Raw genomic sequence first — 23,900 nt, 5'->3', positions numbered from 1 at the left:
GTGGGGCAGGGGTGGAGTGCTGAGCACCACCAGGGCCCAGAGAAAGCGTGCACCCAGGACCATGTTAACATGAATAGTTTGTAAAGTTAGGTAATAGTTTTGAAACTGAGTATGATAAGTGCTTTGTCAAAGGAAACACTGAGGTTTGAACAGACTAAATTTGGTGGGGCCAGTTCATAAAAGCTTTCCTGGTTACTGTCCTCAGCTCCAACTACAAGGTGGTCTTCGGCTGGAGGTAGTTCAGCATTTCCATGTCCATTCAGATCTTTGCTCCCCTCTTAAGACTACTGGCAAAGATGCCAGTTGTGTCCATATCACAAAAGCCATGTGTCCACTAGCACATGGAAACAAATTAACCTTTTCCTCCTCTTCCTCCCCTGTTCCCTGTACAGTCTAATGACTGAGAAGTAGCCAACTCATTGAGCAGAGTTGAGCTGATGGCCTAGAGCTGAAAGATTCTATCATCCAGTGCCTTACACACATTTGGGTGTGATAAGTACTTTGCACATTCTGGTCTTCAAGACCCACTTTTGAACACCTTCCCCATCCTAAAAAACATCCCACACAGTTGTCTTGGATAAAAAGAATGGTAAAATCTTTATTCACATGTTCCACTTTAAAAAATAAAGGGGAAGGACTCAACAGCTTAAAGTCTGATGCTGTCCAGCAGCTGGAAGTGAAATTAAATAAATTAAATAAAATACAAACAAATGCCAAGTAATCAAAATAGTCGAGGGCTTAGAATCTTTTTCTAGAAATACAGCCTCAGTTATAGCTCTAACTCCCAGGGATTTGGGCTAGAAGATATTCAATAAGAAACAATGTCAAAAAGTTAAATATAACAGGGGGATACAATTTATTTTGAGTTTTAGTTTTTAACACTTTATATAAGCAATCCCCAAACTGAAGGATTTGAAAAAAAAAATCACTTCTACCTTCCCTCCACTTTGCTGAAAGACAAATCCCTCAGACAGGCAACTCTATCTGTAACTCTGCAGAAGGGAAAGAGGATATCTAGGCCGACCCACCACCATGTTAGAGAGGTTGTATCCTATGGCCCATCAGTTTAACTGGGCAAAAAGCCTTCACAAATCCAAAGGTCAGGCTTCAGGAGCTAGCCCCCAGAAGCCCAGCCACATAATGGTTATGGATGTTTCTAGAAAGAAAAATGTTCCTTCAGATTCTACAGAAAACTCATTTGAAAGTAAAGATAGAGTTACTTTTGCTTTCTTCCCGCAATGCAATGCCACTTATTTCATTTCACATTTCTCAGGACTGTGGTCTTAACCCGCTTGTCCCAAAGCTCACATCCCAACTTGACTAGGTGGTATCATGCTTAACTCCCTTTGCTCCATCAGGAGCAAAGTGGTAAGTCCAGTCATAGCTCAGGACACTATCTCCTCTTTGCAGCTGCCAATGCCCCTTTCCAGTGTACCTGCACAGCCAGAGTGTCAAGGCCACAGAAAGGTCTCGGAGGCGGGGGGAAGGCCCTAGTTTAGCTGCATGAGAGAAGTAGAAGGAAATCAAGCTATTCCTAGCCTAGAATACAACCAGAACACACACAGGTCAGCCGGCCCATTGCATCAGAAGTAACTGGTTTAGAGATACAAGACTGAAGCATTGTAGTGGAGTGGAGGAGGTCTCAGACATTTGTACACTAGTCACTTCCAGTCATGACAACATGAAGCTGTATGAATGATGGAGTAGGCAAGAACTACTCCAGGGAGTTTTAGCATGGCACTTTGGTCTGTATGGGTCTTCTGCTTCCACAGGGACACTTGTCAGCCTGAACAGTTTGGGTGATGGGATTTTCAGTAACCCCCCCATGTAAAGCTGAATGAGCGAGAATTCTTCCCTCCTACCAGGCGCTTGTTGCAGTTTTGTTTGGAAGAGGTTTCAGACTCTAGTCTGGCACATCCCAAGGACTGGTCCTTCCTGAAGGTCTGAGCAAGACGGGCTGCTCTCAGTTCCCTGAGAAAAAGAGAAAGAAGAGAAGTCAGATCTTGCTATACTCAGTCCTCACCAGCTGCAGATACAAGTCAGTGCGTTTCAAAGCTAGACAAGCACCATCCCCCAATTTACCCAGGAAAGTTAACAAACCTAGATGGTAACATCATTGCAGTACAGTTGTAGGACTGGGAGAATTCATAGCACTCCCAGCGATACGCTCAGTCTACTAGGACTCAAAGCAGCTTCAGCTAAAGCTTCTGCTCCACAACAGGTTAGGTTTTCTGGCAGTTGACCTGATGTCTAGGGTAACTTGTGACAAACTTGTTTCCCAGTCTGTCACTAATATCAAGTGTCCCCTGTGACACTGTACCCCATAATGCTTTATGGGAATATGACATAACTGGAATATGTTTTCTACTACCTGTGCCATATAACATATCTATGTAAAGGTTATGATCTACTGAATCTATTAATCCTATTTGTATGCATTTATCATTTTTGTATTAAAAAAGTTATAAATATTGGCCATGTACTGGCTTAATTTCTAAATACCCTTAGTAGAGCATTTGGTCAGTTCCTGGAGAAAGGAATTTGCAAAGTTAAGTCCCAATCAAGAAGCACTTAAGGAACAACGCATCTTGGAATGCTCCAATCCACATTGTCTTCCTGGAGACATTCAAGATACCATGTGGGCAATGGCTTCTGCCTGTAAAAACTGAGACATGCATGGACATGTGACTTGCCCCAGGTGACTCAAGAACTTCATCTTGGAGCTGGACTTTGCATAGAGGAGGGGGTCTCCACCCACAAGAGGAAGTTTATTTAAGCCTGTGGGAGACTCCTCCATTTTGGCTTCAGCTAGCTAAAGAGAGCGCCTCTCCACCCCCCAGGATACCTGAAAGAAACTGGAACAAAGGACAGTAGATGGGGTGTGAGTGATTGCTGGACCCAGACTTGCAAGAGACTAGTCTGCAAAAGGAAGCTTACTGGAACTGGTGAGATCTTATCTGTATTCAGTTTCTTACTGTATTAGACATAGACTTGTGTGTTATTTTATTTTACTTGTTGTGTGTTATTTTACTTTTACTTGTTATTTTATTTCACTTTGTTCTGTATGTCTGTTACTACTTGGAACCACTTAAATCCTACTTTCTGTATTTAATAAAAATCACTTTTTACTTATTAATAACCCAGGGGGCAAACAGCTGTGTCTCTCTCTGTATTATAGAGGGTGAACAATTTAGGAGTTTAGCCTGTATAAGCGTTATACAGGATAAAACAGATTTATTTGGGGTTTGAATCCCATTGGGAGTTGGGCATCTGAGTGTTAAAGACAGAAATACTTTTGTAAGCTGCTTTCACTTAAGTCTGCAGCTTTGGGGAAAGTAATTCAGACCCTGGGTCTGTGTTGGAGCAGACGGGCGTGTCTGGCTCAGCAAGACAGGGTGCGGGGGTCCCAAGCAGGCAGGAAAAGGAGGGGCAGAAGTAGTCTTGGCACATCAGTTGGCAGCTTCCAAGGGGGGGTTCTGTGATCCTACCTGTCATATCCCCAATTTATTTTTTCCTTCAAAGATTAGAGGTGGGTGGATATTAGTAGATCACAAGCAGTCCTGTAATACAAGTCTGTTTGTTCCTCTCTGCTGCCCTGATTCCCGTCAGTCAGTCAAAAGCAATGCTAGTCTCCATTTGTTGTAATGCTCTCATCTGTAGGAGATTCCCTTGTCTGATTCTGCCTTGCTTTTCCAGATTCTGCATGCTCTCTTGCCCATGGGGAGAAGAGTTTACCTCTTATCTTTCCACTCCCTACCTGATGGGAGGAGAGCCAACACATCTTACCTGATCCCATAACCTCAGCTGCAGCCCTGTCCCCTGAAGGCCACTATAGCATCAGCAGCTGGAGGGGGATAGGGAGCAGTTTGATCTGCACTGATCCAACATTGCCACTTCCTTCTGGGTAGGGCAGCCAGTTCAGTATTTATTCCCCTACCCTACACATATTTCATGTTGTAGCTCAGTGTTTCTCAATGAGCTGTTGGCTGATCAACACCCATCCCTGAGGTCTCCCTGACAGTTTAGGAAGACAGCAGGCCAGTCCCTGTTATCAAAAAAGGTTGATAAACAGTTTGTAGCTGACCACCTTCTCCCCTAGTGGCCAGAATTATAGGTCAGTCAAGTCACTGGTTAGTCAGATGATCTAGCCAGCACAGCACTTAAAACTGGAAGTGAACTGTTGCTTTCCTAGAGCTACATACAGGTGAGTTGTGGCAGAGCCCTAGACATAGGTACAGTTTGACTGAGATATTAGGGGTTGTGAGGGGAGAGGGCAAAGCACATGCTGCAGTGATGTCACTGCTCTGGTGCTGCTGCAGGCAGCCATGGGGATGCTACATGCTGGTGTGAGGGAAAATATGGTGGGCTCTCTCCCCCACCCCCACCACACACACATTCTTGTATCCTCTTCTCTTCCCCATCCCCTTTCTTTCCCCTAGGCCCCCTGCCATCCACCTCTTCTGCCTACCCCACGCCCTGCCCCCCAAGGGAGAGGGCACTCACTATTGTACAAGAAACAGGCAGGCACTAGGACCCAGGAGGCAGCATCCATCTGCTGAGGCAGCAACCCAGAGCCCTTACAACAGTTGCTCCCTCCAGCAGCCTCCTCCACTACCTGCCAGCGGAAACGTGCACGTGGAGAAGCATGGGAAGGAGGATGTCCCCCCTCTCTTGCCCCAGCAGGCTGAGCAGAGCAGGGCAGCTCTGTGCTTGCAGAAGTCTGGTGGGGAAATGGTGCATGACCCCGCCCCCCCCCCAACACCCTGCCTCTGTTTTGGGGTAATGCCCCGCCACACTCCCCAAACTATACCCATGACTCGAGTGCCCTCCCTTTAGCTACACACCTGGAAACCAAGTGCCTTAGAGACCCACTATTCAAAACTCTGTTACTTCTACCACCAGAGCCCTGTGCAGATACAAAACTTTGTATCTGCATCTGAGCTGTGATCTGCAAAAGTGGTCTGCGAATGTGCAATCTGCAGGATTCTACCAACCATCTCAAGCCAAAGCCTGATGAGCAATTGCCATGCCATTAAAGCACCAGCTCAATGCACCACTCTCTGGCAGTGCTCCTCCTCTTTATATCCAGATAGACCCTACCTTTCCAGCATGGCAGTCTTAAACTTCTCCACATTTAGCTGCTTCTGGAGCTGTGCAGCTTTTCCAAGAGACGGCCGAAGAATTGGGTGTTTAGTAAGGGCTGTGGCAGATGGTCTTGCAACTGGGTCAGGGTGAACCATGAGCTAGAAGAGGAAGTGGGGAAGGAGTGGAGGGTTGCAGTTTCTTATAACAAAATGCCAGTCTGAGACATCACTTCCCCCTCTGAATTGCACCCTGAAGAGTCTCACCTTAAGGAGTCCATGAAAGCCATGTGTGAGCTGCTGAGGGATTGGTGGAAGGTTACCCCTGCGAATATGGTGCCACATGGCATCATTGCGAGGCAGCGGTCCTGACCCTGCTGCCAGAGCCATTGTCAATGCAAGGGCAAAGATGTCTGCCTTTGGCAGATAACAGTATTGCTGTGGAGAAAAGAACCAGTTACATGCACGTTCTCCCCAGTATTTGATGTAGTAAGATGGTCCTTCATTAAGATAAGAGTACAGGCTCATGGAAGTACTTTAGAAAAAGCATTTACCTGGCTACCTCCACCATCCCACTCATTACTCTTTGCTGCTTTGACTCGGAAGAGAAAAATATGGTCCACTTCCACTGTTCCAAACATACCGTTTAATTTTACCAGGTTGTACACAGCCAGGGGTATCCTCCAAATCCTGAGGAACTTCTATCCCACATCCGGAAAGGCAACAGAAATATGGAAGGACTCCTTGAATTAGCTAATCTGTGCCTCTGATCTTTACAACATGGTGGCAAGTTATGCTACTGCTAGGTTACCTTGCTTGTCCATCTATTTGATGCAAGGCTGGAACGTGATGGATTGGATTTGGACACTAAATACATTTTACAACAAAGGAGATTTCCATTTGGGAAGTCTCTGGGCCACATCCTCTAGTCCATGGCCACTAACATTTTGCCTTTGTGACAGGGTGGTGGCCTTTATTTCAGTTTATACCAGAGTGGCAAAGCTAAGGTTAGCCCAATACAGAGGATTTAGGTAGGAGACCCCCACGTAGAGAAGGAAGAGAAATCATATTTATTGTACAAATATTTGTCCAGACGTTAATGACCCTAGCATATAAAGGTGCTTTAAATGTAATTATAGCTCCAATTCAGTAGTAAGGTTTCTACCCACCAGGACCATCTGCATTTGAGATGATCTTTTCCTTCCCATCCCATAAACTGAGACGTAATGTGGTTACAGAGACTATCAGAAACCCAATTGTGAAGTATATTTAAATATTTACACATCACCATACAATTGTGCTTTATAGAAACAAGATGGGGTCCCTGCCTCAGAGTTCAACCAAGCTGAACTCAGGAACGGAGAGGACTAGGAAGGAAATATATAAGCCAGGTTAATAAAGATACAATATTCCACTGACAACCTTCCCGTCTCACATATACACACCCCATCCTCCCCCAGATGAAAGGGGCAACTGTACCTCTTGCAGAATCTCATTGGCCAGAAAACGACTGTCTCCCTCTTCCACTTGGGGATTAGTTATTGATGTCACATGGCCCAGGTCACCTAACAGGAGAAGAAAACTAACTAGAAATGCAACAGATGCCCACAGATCCACTTTCCTGGGGAAGTCCCGCTATGTGTGCGCATCTTAAAGGAGCTCCAAGATGCCAAAAGAACTGGTGTAATCAGATCTAGTGAGCCAGCTCCTCCTTAATTCTAGGCATCCAAAGTCTGGATTTTAATCCAAAGTGAAAATAACTTGGCTGGATTCCCCACAACCCTCAGATCTATGAAGACTGACATTTCACCAAGTCTCTCTCTGCACTCTATGCCTCCAGAACTGAGTTTTGCAGGTCATGACTGAGGGACATTGCTATAGCCATAGGGATACTGAGTATTTAAGAGCAGCTTTAGAAAAAAGTCATTAAACAGTGCATGAGTCAGATTAAACCCACCAATTTTATATGCCACGTTGGAAGAGAACCCATCATCTTCACTGTCGCTTTCTTCCTGAGCAGCGGAGCCATCTGTCACCAGTTTGTGACAAATGAAGATGTTACCTATAAGACAGAGGCTTATATGTAGTTGAACGCTGGCTATTCATAATGGCATGCTCTTGCTGGTATCCTAATGGTCAGCAGATCTGGAGTTTCTTGAAGTAGATCAGTTCCCCTTCCATATAGAGTAGTACAGGTGACTGCTACTCATCTGATTACTGCTCCAAGTACATCTCCTTCCCCTCCCCCCACAAAAAACCAACAAAACATCACACACCCACCACAACCCATACACCCCAGTGTCTTAATCTTTCACTTTACTATGAAATATCCCAATATAATAGATGTATCTGGATCTTCAAGGTAGACAAAGGAAATGGACATTGTTTCCTACAACCTCACCACCACGGTGCAGGACACTTGAGCTGGAGTACTATATTGAGCAACAAAGGAAGAGCCAGATAAGGAACAAGGAAGTCCTTCCCCCTTTGAGGGGACCTGCTTGGTCACCAATCTGAAACCAAACACTTCTATGTCAGCCAGGGTTATAAACCCCTGGATCGTGATTTCCAACTGTAAAGGAGAAGGTTTCACAACTACATTTTTCAGTATAATAGCAAAATTTGAGACAGACATGAGATATGTTTGCTTAACTAGAGATTTGCTTTTTCTATCTGGTTAAGGTACTGAACATTACTACAGTGATGAGTATCAAGGGCCTGAATTTAGAAGTTCTGATTGCCTACAATTCCTAGTAGTCAATGGAAGCTATAGGAGCTCAGCAAGAGAAGCCCCAAGCTACTAATGTCACTTCTTTGAGTTCAAAATTTCTCATTTGGTCTCATTTTTCTTCCTTCTGTCCAGTTGAACATTATTCCAGATTAAAATAAACCCACAATTTGAGTTGCATATGGCAAGACAGTTTTCTCCAGTGAGAATCACTATACTTATTGGGTTAGGGAGGATAACCTCATATCCCTGATTTATGAGACTTTGTATGTAGAGTCCTGTTTGAAGACTAAATCCCTAGCCAACAATCCAACCCTATAGTCCTTAGGAAAGCAAATTCCTACAGGCCAAACTCCTGTTGTCAGAATTTTTGCCCAAGTAAAAAACTGCAGGATCATGTCAACCCACAATTTTTCCAGCCTTCTTGCAAGCAAGTTACAAATGCTCAAAGTCTGCATGTAGGACACAGGCCAGTAGACTGTTGCCATCTCAGAGTTTGCACCATTCACACACATTTCAGAAACAAATTAGTTCAATGTGTGCAAACAGCACCAGTCAACTTTTGCTGGCTGAATTAAATTAGCTCTCACTTTGAGTACCATGTTTTTCCCTGTTACCTCCCCACCCATTAATTAATAGGATGTTAAAATCATCATTTCTTTGACAGCCAACTGTACAGCTTTAAATACAGAGCTGGGAAACTCTGCTTTTGTACCATTTTAATATTGGTTCAGTTTTGAGTTGTATACACTAAGATTAGCATATAACAGTGGTTTAACAGATCCTACTTTGGTAGTTAACCCATTAAAATTTAGAGATTTGCATTGATAGCACAAGGAGAAACCCTAGAGCACATGTCTAAAAAGTGTCCTTTCCATGCTTATTTGAGTTTCCACTAACCATCTAACTGTGCTCGGGAGTTCCTTCTCTAGGAGAGTTACTGTAAGTATGTGGCTCTGTAGTCTGCAAAGAACGTTCTTCTACTTTCTATAGGCACGCATTTGTTGCTTGAAAAAGCATGGTGTGTGCATGGAATCCAGTGACCTTAGAGTGCATTTTGAATATTGCCACTAAAAAGCCTTTTCCCATAGTGAAGAGCAACTACTGTACTATTGCATTTCTTCTTTCTATACCACGCACAAGAAATAGGAAGAGGGAGTGTTATAATTGTACCTGAATGCTGCTGTTACAGTTACAGGGCATAGCAGTGCTCCCTGTCCAGATCCAGAATGATCAGTAGACATTTTTGGTGGGAAATTTGGGGGGGGGGGGGAGAAGAGGAAGATGGAGAACAACAACTTTTCCTTTCAACTCCAGATCTAGACCCCACGAGGAGCAGGAAGATAGATACCTTCCAACCTACCACCACATGGATTACTGGACACAGGCAGCATGAGGGGAGAGGAATCAGACAAGGAAAGAGCTGCACTTACTAGGTTTGATGTCCATGTGTGCCAGGCCAGAGCTGTGTATGTACTTTAGTCCCATGGAGACTTGCAGCAGGATCTCCTTTAACTCTGCTTCTTGGAAATAGTGCCCAGTCTTAGCATTTTCCAACAGCGCATCTTGAAGGCTCCCACCTAAGGGAAATATTCAACTTTTGATGCAGGTATTTTTCCTAGTGAAGTGAGATGCTTGAACTCATTTTATGCTGGACTCTAGATACCTATTAATGCTAAGTGCTAAAGAGCTACACAAAGGGTGGCGAACCTTGGTCAGACTAGCCATACAATGTTTAGGAAAGAGACTTACGCACAGTACAACCCATCTGGCATTACACTTGCCATTGCATAGGATGGTGGTTTCTCCAGCTCTCTAGACCTACTTTCTATTTCCCAGGAAGGGACCTAAAGCTATTAAGAGTGGCAGATCAGGGAGCAAGGAAGTCTATGATACAGAAATCAGGGATTTAAAGAAATGTAGGTGGCAAGACTCTCATAACAGAGCTGTTTTATTGTTCTTTATTTAGACACACTCCATGCATCAGGTATGGCACAAAATGCTATTTTCTGCCTAATCTTTAACCCTATGCAGCTGCACCCCCCTGACACTAGTCATGGGTGGCTTCGTAAACAGTGAAAGTTGTGCTGAGTTACAGTGGTGACTATCAAGAGTCATTTGTTACTGCAACCTAATTTTAACTCACGACTCCAAAGCAAAAAAACAAAAAGAAAAAGAAAAAAACATCACATACCTAGATCTCATGACCTATTAAACTGAGCCAGATGTTTGCAATAGTGCTCCCAAGTGTCCAGATATGGACTTGCCTGCCACCTACTAATTCCTGCCAGCTGGAATGAGGTGAGCAGCAGGCTATTTGAGAGTTCTTCCCCTCACTATGGTTCTGCCTCTGAGGCACTGCACTATTCACACAGTGAAGTCAGAGAAAGATAATTTGCTTTTCAGGTATGTTCCACTCATGTACCAGATTAGCTCTTTTTAAACTGCTGTTACTCCAGTACTTGAGGCTTGATGGCGTACAGCTCTGTGGCGGACTCCCAAACAGCATTGGCATCAGAAATGCATTCCCCAGAACAGCTGTACCACAGCAACGAGGGGAAACTTTAAAAATTCCTAATGATGAGTGCATACCATACATGAGCCATGGGTACCCCACTCTGCATTTAAAGCTGCCCCTATATTCATTGTCATTGTAGCGTTCCCCATCACACGGGCTAGCTGTTACCTTCCTGGCTCAAGGCAAAGCATTAAAGTTAGCATTTAGGTTTAACCTAAATGCTCTAGTTTAAACACTGATGTTAAACCCAGCTGAAGTTGATCTCCATTGTAAGATGGAGCTCCACAGGTTTAAGCACCACAAGGAACCAGATGTCACCCTGCCATTTATGCTCTTAACCAGGCTGAGGTTCTTACCGTTGCAGTGTTCATTCTGAATGATCATGTGATCATCTTCTGCCCAAGCAGAGTAGTAGCGCACAACATGGGGATGGTGTCCAAGCACAGCATGGGCATAGACTTCCCGCAATGCCATTTGCCTAGAGATGCAAACAGAAGAAACAATGGTGATCTTCTAGAAATGGGACTTCAGCGCCCTGCAGGAAACCCTAGTTCAAAACCAGATCTCACCTCCCCAGTCAGGCCAGGATTGAGAGCTATGAGCACCTAAGAGGGAGGAAGGGAAAGATGTGGATTTATGCTGAACAGCAGTTTTTAGGAGATTGAATGGCATTACTCGGCTCTGAAGCAAATCCCATCCTGTTCTTAGGAAGGGGCATTTTCAGAAGCTTATGGAGATGAGCATCTTGAGACTAATACTAGAAGCAGTCAAGATCTGATGGAAGTAATCTGTACTGACTAAGCCACAGCAGCCACTAATGCAGCATTGGCTGGGCATGTCAGAACTAAAGCAAGGCTGGCAGTGAGTTAACCCAAAAACTAGCAGTAACTTCAGAGTTCTACTTGCGGAGCCTCAGCACAACAGGGTAATGTCCAATGGATTAAGCATCTGATATTGTTACTTTAGTTGTCTAGTCTACCATGAAGTGATAGAAGGACACTGATCCACCCGCCTTCTGTAAGAACAGGTGCATTCTTGTGAAATTACTCCCCCTTTTGCTAGGGGTGAAGACATGGCTTTTGTTTCAACAACCCTTAATAACTGAGGAAGGGTGACATTTCCAGAACTACATAGGAAGCTCCTTTTAGCCAAGCAAGTATAACATGAGCAAAGAGACCCAAATCCTGAGTATCAATTTCACATGCCCTCTAGGTTTCACAAAGTAGTATTAGTAACAGTTACAGTGGGGTTTGTCAGATAGTTGCATGGGATTGGAGCTTATCCACCCGTCAGTAAAGTGGTAGATAGCTAATGTAATGCCAATTTGTAAGAGAGGTTCCAGAGGTAATCATGGCAATTATAGGCCAGTGAGCCTCACTTCAGTACCAGGCAAATTGGTTTAAACCTATAGTGAAGAACAGAATTATCAGACACAGATGAACACAATATGTTGGGAGGAATAGTCAACATGATTTCTGTTAATGGCAATCATGCCTCAATTTATGAGATTTGGTGGAAGGTGGTCAAACATGTGGACAAGTGTGATCCAATTGAAATAACGTACTTGAACTTCCAGAAAGCCTTTGACAAGGTCCCCCACCAAAGGCTTTTAAGCAAAGTAGGCAGTCATGGGATAAGAGGGAAGTAACTGGTTAAGAGTTAGGAATGAACAGTCAATTTTTACAGTGGATAGAGGTAAATAGTGGGCTTCCCCCAAGGATTTGTACTGAGATTAGTGCTGGTCAACATTCATAAATGTTCTGGAAAAGGAGGTGAACAGTGAAGTGGCAAAGTTTGCAGACATATCTTTGGAATTGACTATCCTGAAAAGTTAAAGGGATCTCACAAAACTGGGTGATTGGACAACCAAGTGGCAGATGAAATTCAGTCTTGATAAGTGCAAAGTAATGCACCTAGGAAGACACTCCCAAGTATATACATAAAATGTGGTCTAAATTTACTGTTACCACTGAAAAGAGATACGAGTCATTGTGGATAGTTCTCTGAAAACATCTGTTCAATGTGCAGCAGCTGTCAAAAAAGTTAAGAGTATTAGGAACCACTAGGAAAGTGATAGATAAAACAAAAAATATCATAATGCCACTATATAAATCCAAGGTATGCCCACACCTTGAATACTGCAAGCAGTTCTGGTTGCCCCCATCTCACAAAATTACATTAGAATTGGAAAAAGTACAGAGAAGGGCAACAAAAGTGATTAGGGGATATGGAACAGTTTCCATATGGAAAGATTATGAAGACTGGAACTTTTCAGCTTAGAAAAGACATGACTGAGAAGGAATATGGCAGATGTATATAAAATCATTAATAGTGCAGATATATGCGAAGGGGTAAACAATACTTCCTTATTCACTAACAAGAAGCAGGAATCACCCAATGAAATTAATAGGTCTCAGGTTTAAAACTAACATGAGGAATTATTTCATACATTACACAATCAACCTGTGGAACTCGTTGCCAGCAGATACTGTGAAGGCCAAAAGCATAAATGGGTTCAAAAAAGAATTAGGTAAGTTCATGGAGAATAAGTCATTCAATGGTTATTAGCCAAGATGGTCAGACAACCCCATCTTCATGATGTCCCTAACTTCAGACTGCCAGAAGCTGGGACTGGATGACGGGATGGATCACCTGATCAATTGCTCTGTTCTGTTCATTCCCTCTTAAGCCTTTGGCACCAGCCACTGTTGGAAGACAGGGTACAGGACTGGATGGACCATTGGTCTGAACCACTATTGCCATTATGTTCTCATGAAATCCAAGATGCAAAGTGAGGTGGCAAGTCAGTCCATATGGCCTCTCCTTACATTTCTATGAGCTATGAATATGAACACCCCCACTGTTTTAGTCTACTCCTCCTTCCAAGGTTGGTCCTGGAGTCTGAGGTTAGTTACAAGTTTCCAAAGATATGCTTTTAAGATCCTTAGAGGGATGGAGGAGGAGGGAGTAATGTAGAAATACATATCTACAAGATATGCCTAGCATTCCATTGAAAAAATACCCCAACTGACAGAGCAGCATTTTTACCACTGTAGTTTCCAGATCATACACTCACTCATCTGAGGATCCTGCCAGAGGCCTCTTGGAGCGCTTGACAGCATACACACATCCATCTAGGCGTTTGATACACTTGTAGACAGAGCCAAATTCTCCTACCCCAATTTTTTCTAGCTCCAGGAATTCTTTCTTGTAGCGGGAAACCATGTTGCTCTCTCTCAAGAGAAATCTCTAGGGGATTAGACAAAGCAAAGCAACGCAACAAGTTAAGGACTCATCATACACCAAGGGTGGTCTTAAATGGTGCAGGGCAGACCCTATAAAACTAACATGTAAAATCTCCATTCAGCTCCCTCTTTTTTGTGTACTCTCAACCATTCAGACACACAGCTCCTGCCTGCTTCTCTGTAATGGCCTCCTTGCATCACTAGTTTGAGGTTCCCGGGCCACTGATGACTTGACATAGACCAAGAAGAAAGTAGCTAAGAATTCCCTCTCCCCCATGACTCACTAGCACTGCAATTAGTTAATGCAGTTAGGGATTGGGCACAGTGTTCTAGCTAACTGTGCATAAATGGTCCTATGGCATAGACCTCGGGGCTACTTCAGCTATTCACCTTTAGGCAGTCATGACCCAGTCAAGATAGCCATCCTGGATGTGGAGCAGCAGCAGAAGGTAGTGTTATTGGACTCCAATCATTAACTACAGCAGAGTCACATGGGAATCTGTTACAGATATTTGATTGGGTGGAAGGAGACCTGTACCACCGAACTGTTAGTTCTTGTCCTCCAGAGAAGAAATTTCCAGATGGAAAACCACTGGAGGGCTGGTCAGAACATATCAGTTATCGGGAGAAGGCAAATTCAGATGCGTAGGGTTAGATGGGGAGAGTCTACCAGTCTGCAGTGTTCTAAACATTTAGACAGCAGCTCCACATGTCCAGCTGTGGTTTAATTAAGAGAACTAATGTATGTTTTGAATTTAGAAGACAGTTCTGGTATCCTGGCTAGCATGCCCCCCAAGCTACACACATTATTTCATCATGGTTGTTCTATATTTGCAAACAGTAGGTGCGATACTGCAGCAGTTCAGAATGTGGTCTATAAGCTTTCAACATTCTTCACAGTATTTGCTGAAGGTCTGTGACAAATGAGGTAGTCACAATGCTGCCTGTCCAAGTTTCTAGCTACACCACCTGTCCAGGCCATTCTTCACACACACATTCTTTCTTCTAGGAAAACAGCTGGAAAACAGTCAACCTGTGTGCCTATGTTAGTAGCCACTTATACACAAGAGGAAGGGAGGAACCAGGAGTTCTGCAAGCATCACTAGAGGAATGTCCAAGGGAGAAGGGAAAGATACAGGACAACTGGACAGTATAGCCAAGGAAGCAAGGGACCAGAGAAGATGGGATATGAAATAAAGAGCAAGAGTAGTCCATGAATTTTCCCCTGCCTTTCCCAAAATAAGACTCACATTGCACATTTTCTTCCCCACATATGCAATGGCTGAGGTTACCTCAGATGTTTGCGATCATGAGTGGAAGAGGTGCTGCACAGGACGGTTAAGATTCAGCCCCCAGATACTATTAAGCATAAAAAGCAGTACATATACCCAACTCACTGCAAACATTTTTTAAAAGTGTCTGCAAAGGCATTAAAAAAGTATCTAAGGCACACCAATCTAGGCACCAAGCTAACATGCTCACACTTAACAGTAGGCCCTTTGCAGAGTTTTAGTCACCCTAGACAAGTTGTTTTGTCTGATTGGTGTCGAACCAAATCTACTGCTAAGTGGTAAGAGGCTTCCTTTTAATGAGTATGGTAGCCCATAGTAATCCTTGATATCTCCATTGTTTGCCATAGTCATAAATGGTGTTATACTGCTGTTCTGCTTTGCAAGAGAAATTCCAAGGCACAAGTCAAAGTTAAGCTGCATCACTGGCCTTCACAGGCAGGGAGCGCCACCTCTCCATTTCTTAGCACAAACCAAGCACTGCTAGACTGCTTTCATGATAAATATACTTGTAGCTGCATTGATTCACTTATCGGCTGTGGAGTAGGGAGAAACTCCAAGGTAAAGGAACTGAGATTTTTACCTAGTTGAATGAAGATACTGAGTTTTTCTTTAACATTTCCTTAAATGATTCTAGCTTTGTTTGGTTTTTAAAGCAGCTCAATTGTTTGGGTAGCTGTCATATAAGGAAAAACTGTCTGTTGTAATAATAAAAGCAAAAATATTGAGTAAATCCAAGATGAATTCAATCAAGTGACAAGATTTTGATTATAAAGATTAGATCCTAAAACAGAATAGGGGCCAGATTCTCAGCTGGTGGAAACTGGTTCAGCGCCAGTGAAGTCAGATGCACTCAGCTGGCGTAGTTAGCCATAGAGGATCACATCAGATGCCAATGTCTTCACTACAGACTTCTGCCAGCACAGCCATGCTGAGGATCCATCTCTGACCATCATCGCTTTGCTAGCAGAAGCCCCTAACATGGTGCACTTATACCAGTAAAATGTGTTTGTTTTGCTCATGGAGAATGGTTTTACTATATGGTACAGAGCATAGTTTTGCTGTTATAACTCTAGGAGCTTTGCCAGTATCGTACCGGATTCCTAAATCAGTAAAGCACTCAGTGTAGGCACAGCCTCTGCTTATACTTAAAATGATAAAAGAGAAGAAGCATTTAGCAGTGAGTGGAATCCTAACTCTTCTCAGCTCTGCCACAGAGTCACTACTGCTTAGCTGCTCTGTAGCACAGCTTATGATCTGTAATACAGTTATGTCAGTCTTCATCCTTGTGAAGTGACTTCAGGCTTAATTGTCAATGAAGTGCTGTGAGCTGCCGATAATGTGCAATACAAGTACTATTCAAAATGTTTTGAGAAGAATGTCCCTTATACTTACTTGCCTTGACCAAGTACAAGATCCCCTTTCCTGCTGAAGGTGGGGATTGAGATTAACCACCTAAGCAGCATTTAGGAATGTACTACCCTATTTCAAGTGTTCATGATGTCAGCTGTTGCAACAGAACTACCAGTCCGAATGGTTAGCTGCTAACACCTTTCATTGTAAAGTTACAATAAATATTTTCTTAAATCTACAGACTAATAATTTGGCAACTTGATGTTACTATCTTACTGAACACTATTTAATAGAGGTAGCAACAGGATTACTCTTTCCAGCCATGTTGAGATGCAAGAGCTTGTCTATATTTACAGTAGTCTTATTACTTTCCCCAGGAAGTAACATGAATTCCTGGCCATCACATGATCATTTTTAGGATGGCATGTTGGCCAGGACCACTGAGAATTCTAGGACTGTTGTAAGTTTCAAGTTTGGCAAATCAAGTAAATTATTTTCAGCTTAATGACATCAACTAATGTACCATATCTAGTTCTTCCTGGATTCTCTGCTGTTCAAACTTGTGTAACTCGAGAATGCTATGAGGAAAAAATATATACCCAATAGCATACATTATTAATTCTAGGACAAATATAGTAAGGGGCAATTTTTTTCTAGGCAACTATGCAGAGACACTCACCTTGGCTGGCAGCCCCTGCTCCACCTTTCCCCCGCTTAGAGTGGGATCTCCCCTAAAATGAGATTTAGCCACAAGTGAGCCTGGACACACACTACCCTACTGCAGTCACAAGACTTAGGTTTCACATGTTTACATTTTTAAAGAGCAGGTTCAAAACTACTCAAGTCTGGTAAAATATTTATAAGGCGCTTCCAGAGGATTGGGACACAGTGAGTTTCTTTGAATTAGGCCAAAGAAGGCTGCAGTTCTGAACTGGGAAATTCATGTTCAGTTTAGAAAGTCGATATATTCCAACTTCCATACGGCATCCACAGTAGCTAATTTGATAGCTTGCCACCATTACACTCTCTATGCAGCTCTAATAGAGGTGAAAGTTGCGGGAGCACTAGGGAAGAACAGCCACCAGGGGTTTTGCCACTACATTTATAGAACACCCTGCTCAAAGCATGTCTAATGCAGTTTGGGACCTTCAGAAGCGAGCGGAACCTCACTATAATCAGGTTTCACTGTGTATTATAGATTAGGCCACAACCTGATCTGAACCTGACTTTTTGAAGGGGTCAAGGATATGCAGTTCAGAGCCATTTATGTGCAATGTTTTCTCAACATACACCAACCTGCCTAGTGCATATGGGGAGCTGTGCTAGACCCACCTTTCATGACTTGAGAGAGAGAAAGGTGGGGCCCACTCCCACCACAGTTTGAATTCTGTTCTCATCTGTTGGTTATAGCACTAGATACAAATATTGTAAGGACAGGCTATATTACATTCATAGTCCCAGTAAAAGGAAACCAGGATGGTTCTTTATTCCACATTTCTGGTTTACCAGCCCCACCTCCCAGTAGTGTTTGCTCTGCATGCCTGATTCCATTCCACTGAGTTTAGTTGTTTCATCCTGGGAGAGCAAGGAGGAAGATGTACCAAATTCTTCCATCACTGCTTAAGTCTCTTAAAAATCCACTCCCTTCCTCCCCCTTCTGTTTATCTGTAGTACACTTACAGCTCTCCTCTGGCTTTCCTCTTGCCATTGGGAGGGAAGAGCATCTGTCGGTATGACTCTGGGGTAAATGGGTTAATGTTGACCAGCGAAGCCTGAGCAGAATCATCTGGATCAGCACCAGGAGTAAATCTCAAGTGCCGGGGACCTTTGGAGGGGAATTTTCCCACGGTTGAAGGAAAAGCAGTCTTTGTTAGGAGACTCTGAAATTAAAAATAAAAACAAAGTGAGTTAAAAGTGTCCTTTAGCTACTGTTCCGACTGTTCTGTTCAGGGCAGACAGCAATACTTTGCCAGTTTGTCTTCAGGGTCTGATCCACCAAAAGGTGGTTTTGCTGTCCGCTAACTGCTTTACCCACCTTCTGAAAAGAGACTTTTAGTATCCGTATTTTCTCTCCATGAAGATTCATTCTAGTCAAATCATGTCTCAGTCTTCTCTTTGATAAAGATCTCAATCTGTCTAGCTTAAGTTTAGCCCATGAGATTTTACAAGGCAAAAATGCAATAAGACAATCGCTCGAGACTGAGTCTTTGTAGCTTGCTGCTCCTTTAGATAAGAGCCTGGTTACTAGAAGGTGATGAGTTTGTTTTTAGTTAAGGTTTTGCTGACAAAGTGCATTGAATCACCTTTTTGATGACTCATTAATCGTCATTGTTATGGTGCTTTCCATACAGATAGAGATAAGTTTCTAGCCTCACACAGGAGATTCATCCCTACCTTTGTGTGGCCAGCTAAGGTGCATTTACACTGCGTCTGGGAGGCGTATGTCTACCCAGGTTGGGTAGACATACACGCACAAGCTCTGCTCAAGACAGCTTCTGGAAATGGTAGCATGGCCTCTGTGGTACTGGCAGCAGCCCAGATACATGCTTAGGATCTCAGGCTGTACCCTGCCTGCTAGCCTGAGCTGACACCTGTGCCTCCATGGCCAAGTGGCCACATTGCTATTTTTAGGCAATCTGCTGGAGCAGAGCTAGTACAGCTATGTCTACCTGGGCTGGGAATTGTACCTCCCAGCAGCACTACAGATGCACTCCTTGTAGCAAACTATCCCAATGCATAGGGAAGACAGGAAGTATGATTAAGAGACCATCCTGGCTTAATCAGGAGATCTGCTTTTTGTATGACTTTTTGCATTTCAGGTCACTAAAGAAGCTAGCTCATACTATGAAGAATATAAAAACCCAACAGCATCTAGGGACAAAATTAGAAAAGCCAATGCACAAAACACAATTAAACTAAGGACAAAAGGTAACAAGTAAATATTTTACCAATACCTGAGAAACAAGAGGAAAGCCAAGGACAGAGTAGGCCCATTACTCTATGAGGAGGGGAAAGCAACAACAAAACACAGCATTAGATGTCCTTTTTGTTTCAGTTTTCACCAAAAAGGCTAGGCATGATCAGATGATTAACATAGTGATCAGTGTAAATGGAGTCTGATTTGAGGCTAAAATAGGGAAAGAGCAAGGTAAGAATTACTTAGACAAATTAGATGTCTTCAAGTCAGCAGGACCTGATACAATGCATCTTAGAATACTTAGGAACTGGCTTTTACTTACTTATGATATGTAGAGAAAAGAAAGTCTTAACATTTCAACATTTATTACATTAAAATCAGGTCTTGATTCCCCTATTTTAGGCTAAAGGACTTCTTGGTGAACTAGCAGGATGTCATCACAAGACAAGAAAATAAACTTGTGCAATTGAGGAAAGATTTTTGTCAGACTATTTAAGATTCTGTGGTTTGCTAACATCTAACACTTGAGAGGAAGATTCATTATGCCAAGCTCTCAAGTTAAGCCTAAGGAAGCTCCTACTCCAGTTCTTTAATGCTCCAAGGAGTAGAGTGTGTCCAAATTGGAGTAAGGGAATGTTGCAAGTTCTGGTGTCCCACTTCTGACATCATCCTAGATAGCAGTTTAGTTTGCCCATCCACTATCTACACTATTAGTCATTGGACATCTGTTCCTCACCAGACCCATAATCCAGGAGAGATACAAGGAGATCCAAAAACAAAAGCAAAAACCCTTTAATGTCCATTAGTCCCTGGATCTACTGGCCAGGTGAAAATCCAAATAAACTGCATCAAGAAGCACTAAAGGAATTGGGTTTGCTGTGCTCCATTAATCCAAAGGAGAAGGAGCAGCGCCAGGGCTTTTGGCGCCCTAGGCGGGGGTCCTTCCGCGCTCCCGATCTTCGGGGCACTTCGGCGGCAGGTTCCGGAGTGAGTGAAGGACCTGTCGCAGAATTGCCGCCGAAGACCCAGAGCGCAGAAGGACCCCCTGCCGCCGAATTGCCGCCGAGGGCAGCAAAATGTCACCCTCCCAAATCCTGGCACCCTAGGTGACTGCCTAGGTCGCCTAAATGGAAGCGCCAGCCCTGCAAAGGAGCAATCTAGTTGCCAGTAAATTGAGAAAGAAATACTGGGTATGACAGTGTGTGACCCTAGTCGGCCTTTGTGAGTCATAGCATGCAAAGGAACATCTGTGCAGTTGCAACAATGCAGAGAAGTCCTGTGAGGACACAGTGAGTTCCAGGTCTCCACCAGTACAGGATGGAAGTACTGTCTGTTTTACTGATACATCACCCTATAGGGGACTCATTCAAGAACTTCTATGGGAACAGAAAATAAGGACCAAAATTAATCAATGACCTACTCCAAGAAACTTAACTTTGCATCTATTGCACGCAAGTATCTTTCATCAGTGAGGAAGGTGATTAGTCTTTCACCCCCAAAGGGCTCATAGAGAGCTAGTTTGCCATGAGAATGATTCCTCTCCAACCCCAGCTTTGATGAACAGTTCAATTTTGTGCACAGAAGTATCAGCGTAGCTGGGCAGCAGAAACTGGTTAGAGAGGTTTCAGATTTGACAATGAATGGAAAATACCGTTACATTTCATGAAAGTTTCCCTTTTTCTAGCCAGCTCTTGCTAACAGCAAGTTCCATTTAATGATCCAAAGAACAATCTGGAAATTAGGAATAAATAATTAAGTGCAGCATCTTGCTTCTAAGTTCTATGTATGTCCAAATAATTGTCTGTTTTCTCCTTCAATCCTATTAAGAACAATTCATCTACCTCAGTAGTAGAGAGTTCTAAACACTGACCACTGTAAAGAGCATTTCTTCATACTGAAGTTAAGCTTAATTTTAAGTGGGAGCTTCCTGGACACACACAATGCCTAAGGGGCTCTCAACACTAAGGATACATCTAAGGGTAAGAGATGTCTTTTTAGCCAAGACAATTGATTGTCAGTTAACTCAAGGTAGTTAAGCATGTTTGTTGATGCTGAACTAAACACTCCCCAAATGTTTGTTCCAGGGAAAAGACATTTGTGGTTCACAAACAGACCTAGCCCCTGCCTTCCAGTGTTCAGTCTACATTTATGATGAGAAAGTGGGAAAAACATACAAACTGGGAGTGAGGAAGAGGTGGCAGTCAAACAAGCATGTTCCACACAGTAGGCAGTAGCCCCTGCTTATCACGTCTAATGTAATTCTTGCAATATATTTAATACAACATATTTTCAAATGGGCATAGAGATATTTCCTTGCCTTGGGGGTGTGCGGGGTGTCACACAGCTGCAGTTTTCTCCAGGTGACATAATGCAGTGGAGTCCCAGGACATTCCCAGGCAGGACCAGCATTCTTCCTCAAGGATGAAGCAGAGTCCACAGTGGGACTCACCCATGCTTTAGTACGAGTCAGAGAGACATCACCCACTTTTCTTTTGGGGGTTACTGCAAGAGAACTATTAACTCGCCAACTCTGAAAATCCCAGCTCTTCTGGGGGCTTGAACTTTGGGGAGCCTCTTCTTGTATACTACTGTCCTCTTCCATCTCATTCTCTTCAGCGCAGCTAGAAAAATCCAGTTTCTGGATAAGTTCATCACTCTCATCCCAATCATCCATTGTAGCTAGAAAGACACAGGAATTGAATACAATTTATACCAGACTATTTGATCAGTAAGAGGGGATACTGAGTGTTTTTTACAAGACTGATTGCTAAGTATCCACCCTATTTTCTCCACAGGAGATTCATTATTTCAGATTTGTAGCCTTAACCCTACATATACTGGAGTGTAGATTGATCATAAAAGTCATTTGACTATACTAAGTAAGGGAAAATAACTTGGAATTATCCCCCTCAAAAAAAAAAAAATCCATTCAGAGCTTAGTTCAACTTTTGTAAAATAAATCCTGGTCCTACTCTCACTAGTGTAAATCAGGAATAGCCCAAAGAAGTGTTATTGTAATATTAAGCCTGCGTAAATAAGATCAGGATGAGGCATAGAGAGTATCCCCCCTCCACCAAAAAGAGTTACTAAATATTCCATCCACTTCCCACCACAGATACATGAATCATATTATACTACTTGATAAGCCAGGTACAGTGACTCCCACTAGCTCTTTGGCCTTACATCTCTAAGAGAAAATACTACGTTACATACAACTGTAAAAGCAGAAGGCCCTCAGACCGTTACCAAATATTTTCTAGCAAAGCCCATTCTTAGTGAGAAACTACCAACTGCTGCTGCTCCCTCAGCATTTATAACCACCAGCCTGCAGCTGTACCATTGTTAATAGGTGACAATTAGAATTCAGCATCACCTGTTTACAATTGCTGGGGCCCATCCTGCTCCTATTGAAGTCAAAGGCAATTCCATTTTGTCATAACTTAGATGGTAGTATAGCAGAGCCCACTGTTTGCAAACAGCCCGGTAGGACAGCTACACTTTCCTACACACCTTCTCCATACTTGCTAATTCTTGTCCCTCACTCAGTTTCCCAGAGCCTAATGAAGAGGCTGCATTTCCTGAAAGCTTGTCTATTTTATTTTGCATTTGTCTGACAAGATAGGTGGCCCATATCTTTGTCAATTATTAGTCCTTTGGCTACAGGACTAATATCTGAGTCCCACTTCTAAGATCTACATTTAGACTCACTGAGTAGTACATTGTTTTTTGAGCAACAAGCACTGAAACCCATGTGGAAAGATTCAATAGCCTTGTTTAGAATGTGTTAGACCTCGAAGGGGGGCAGGAGGGGAGGGAGAACAAGAGTGTATACAGGCCTCTACTAGAGGAGTTCTCAAACTGGGGATCGGGATCCTTCAGGAGGTCATGGTTATTACATGGGGAGTTGTGAGCTGTCAGCCTCCACCCCAAACCCTGCTTTATATGCAGCATTTATAATGGTGTTAAATATATAAAAAGATGTTTTTAATTTATAAGGGGAGGTCACACTCAGAGGCTTGCTATGTGAAAGAGGTCACCAGTACAAAAGTTTGAGAGCCACTGCTCTACAAGGTCAAGAAAAAGATTCACAACTCCAGCTTCCTGGTGCTTGAGCTGCTAAAGACTAAAGAACCTTGTCAAGTCTGTGAATGTATAGTGTGAGATCGCCCACCGAGGGGAGGAGTCATTCATCTCTCACCCACCCAGGAGTGGGACAATGGCCCTTCTCTTTGTGGCTGCCCTTAGAAACTAAGGATTTTGTGTGCCGTTGTGAAGTGCATGTTTTTGAAGAGGAATATAGAATTTTAATGAACTGGGAACTACAGTGGCTTTTTTTCCCTAGTGCCAGGAAAAGCTGCCAGAATGGCAAGCATGAAAAAAGGGAATCCTCTAGCCACAGAACAGGTACAGCTCTGGCATAAGCAGTGCCTGTGTTCCCTATCTCCCCTCCATCCCCAAACACATGCATACCGAGGGGCCACCTGTAGGAGGGAGGGGGGAGGTCAGTTGAGGGCCATGCAGTCCTAGCAATGTGGGCTGACTACTAATAAAAGGGGTGGCAATTTAGGTTTTTGTACCAGTGATTAACTCATTTTATATAGGCTACTAAATAGCTATCAGAGGATTACAGAGCAGTGACCAAGTCAGCTTTTTACGACCTGCAGCTGGCTAGGAGACTGTGAACTTTCCTCTTAGATGTGGACCTTGCCACAGTTATCCACACTTTTGTTATGTCAAGATTAGACTATTGCAATGAACTCTACATGTGG

The 23,900-nt window shown here is 43.3% G+C and overlaps 1 protein-coding gene across 1 annotated transcript; it reads right to left on the bottom strand.

Moving 5' to 3' along the window:
- Positions 1 to 1,428: 1,428 nt before the first annotated feature.
- Positions 1,429 to 21,805, bottom strand: WEE2 (WEE2 oocyte meiosis inhibiting kinase). The gene is made up of 11 exons (XM_075061651.1): positions 21,449 to 21,805; positions 17,895 to 18,094; positions 16,894 to 16,945; positions 13,404 to 13,576; positions 10,684 to 10,805; positions 9,243 to 9,389; positions 7,039 to 7,143; positions 6,561 to 6,646; positions 5,349 to 5,519; positions 5,101 to 5,243; positions 1,429 to 1,971 (listed from the first exon to the last, which is right to left on the bottom strand). Exons 1-11 carry the CDS (start codon positions 21,803 to 21,805, stop codon positions 1,812 to 1,814), a joined length of 1,716 nt encoding a protein of 571 aa, XP_074917752.1. The 3' UTR covers positions 1,429 to 1,811.
- Between the last annotated feature and the right edge of the window lie 2,095 nt (positions 21,806 to 23,900).

The sequence above is a fragment of the Chelonoidis abingdonii genome, chromosome 1 (assembly GCF_003597395.2).
Source record: "Chelonoidis abingdonii isolate Lonesome George chromosome 1, CheloAbing_2.0, whole genome shotgun sequence".
Classification (NCBI taxonomy): Eukaryota; Metazoa; Chordata; order Testudines; family Testudinidae; genus Chelonoidis; species Chelonoidis abingdonii.
The sequence above is the reverse complement of the archived record's forward strand: the minus strand, read 5'-3'. Positions and strand labels throughout refer to the sequence as shown.

Coding starts and splice junctions, on each gene's coding strand:
- WEE2 (XM_075061651.1), bottom strand. CDS start 21,805: ATGGATGATTGGGATGAGAGTGATGAACTTATCCAGAAACTGGATTTT. Junction 18,095..21,448: donor ACACCCCGCACACCCCCAAG/GCAAGGAAATAT, acceptor TTTTAATTTCAG/AGTCTCCTAACAAAGACTGC. Junction 1,972..5,100: donor AAGACTGCCATGCTGGAAAG/GTAGGGTCTATC, acceptor TCTTTTTCTCAG/GGAACTGAGAGCAGCCCGTC.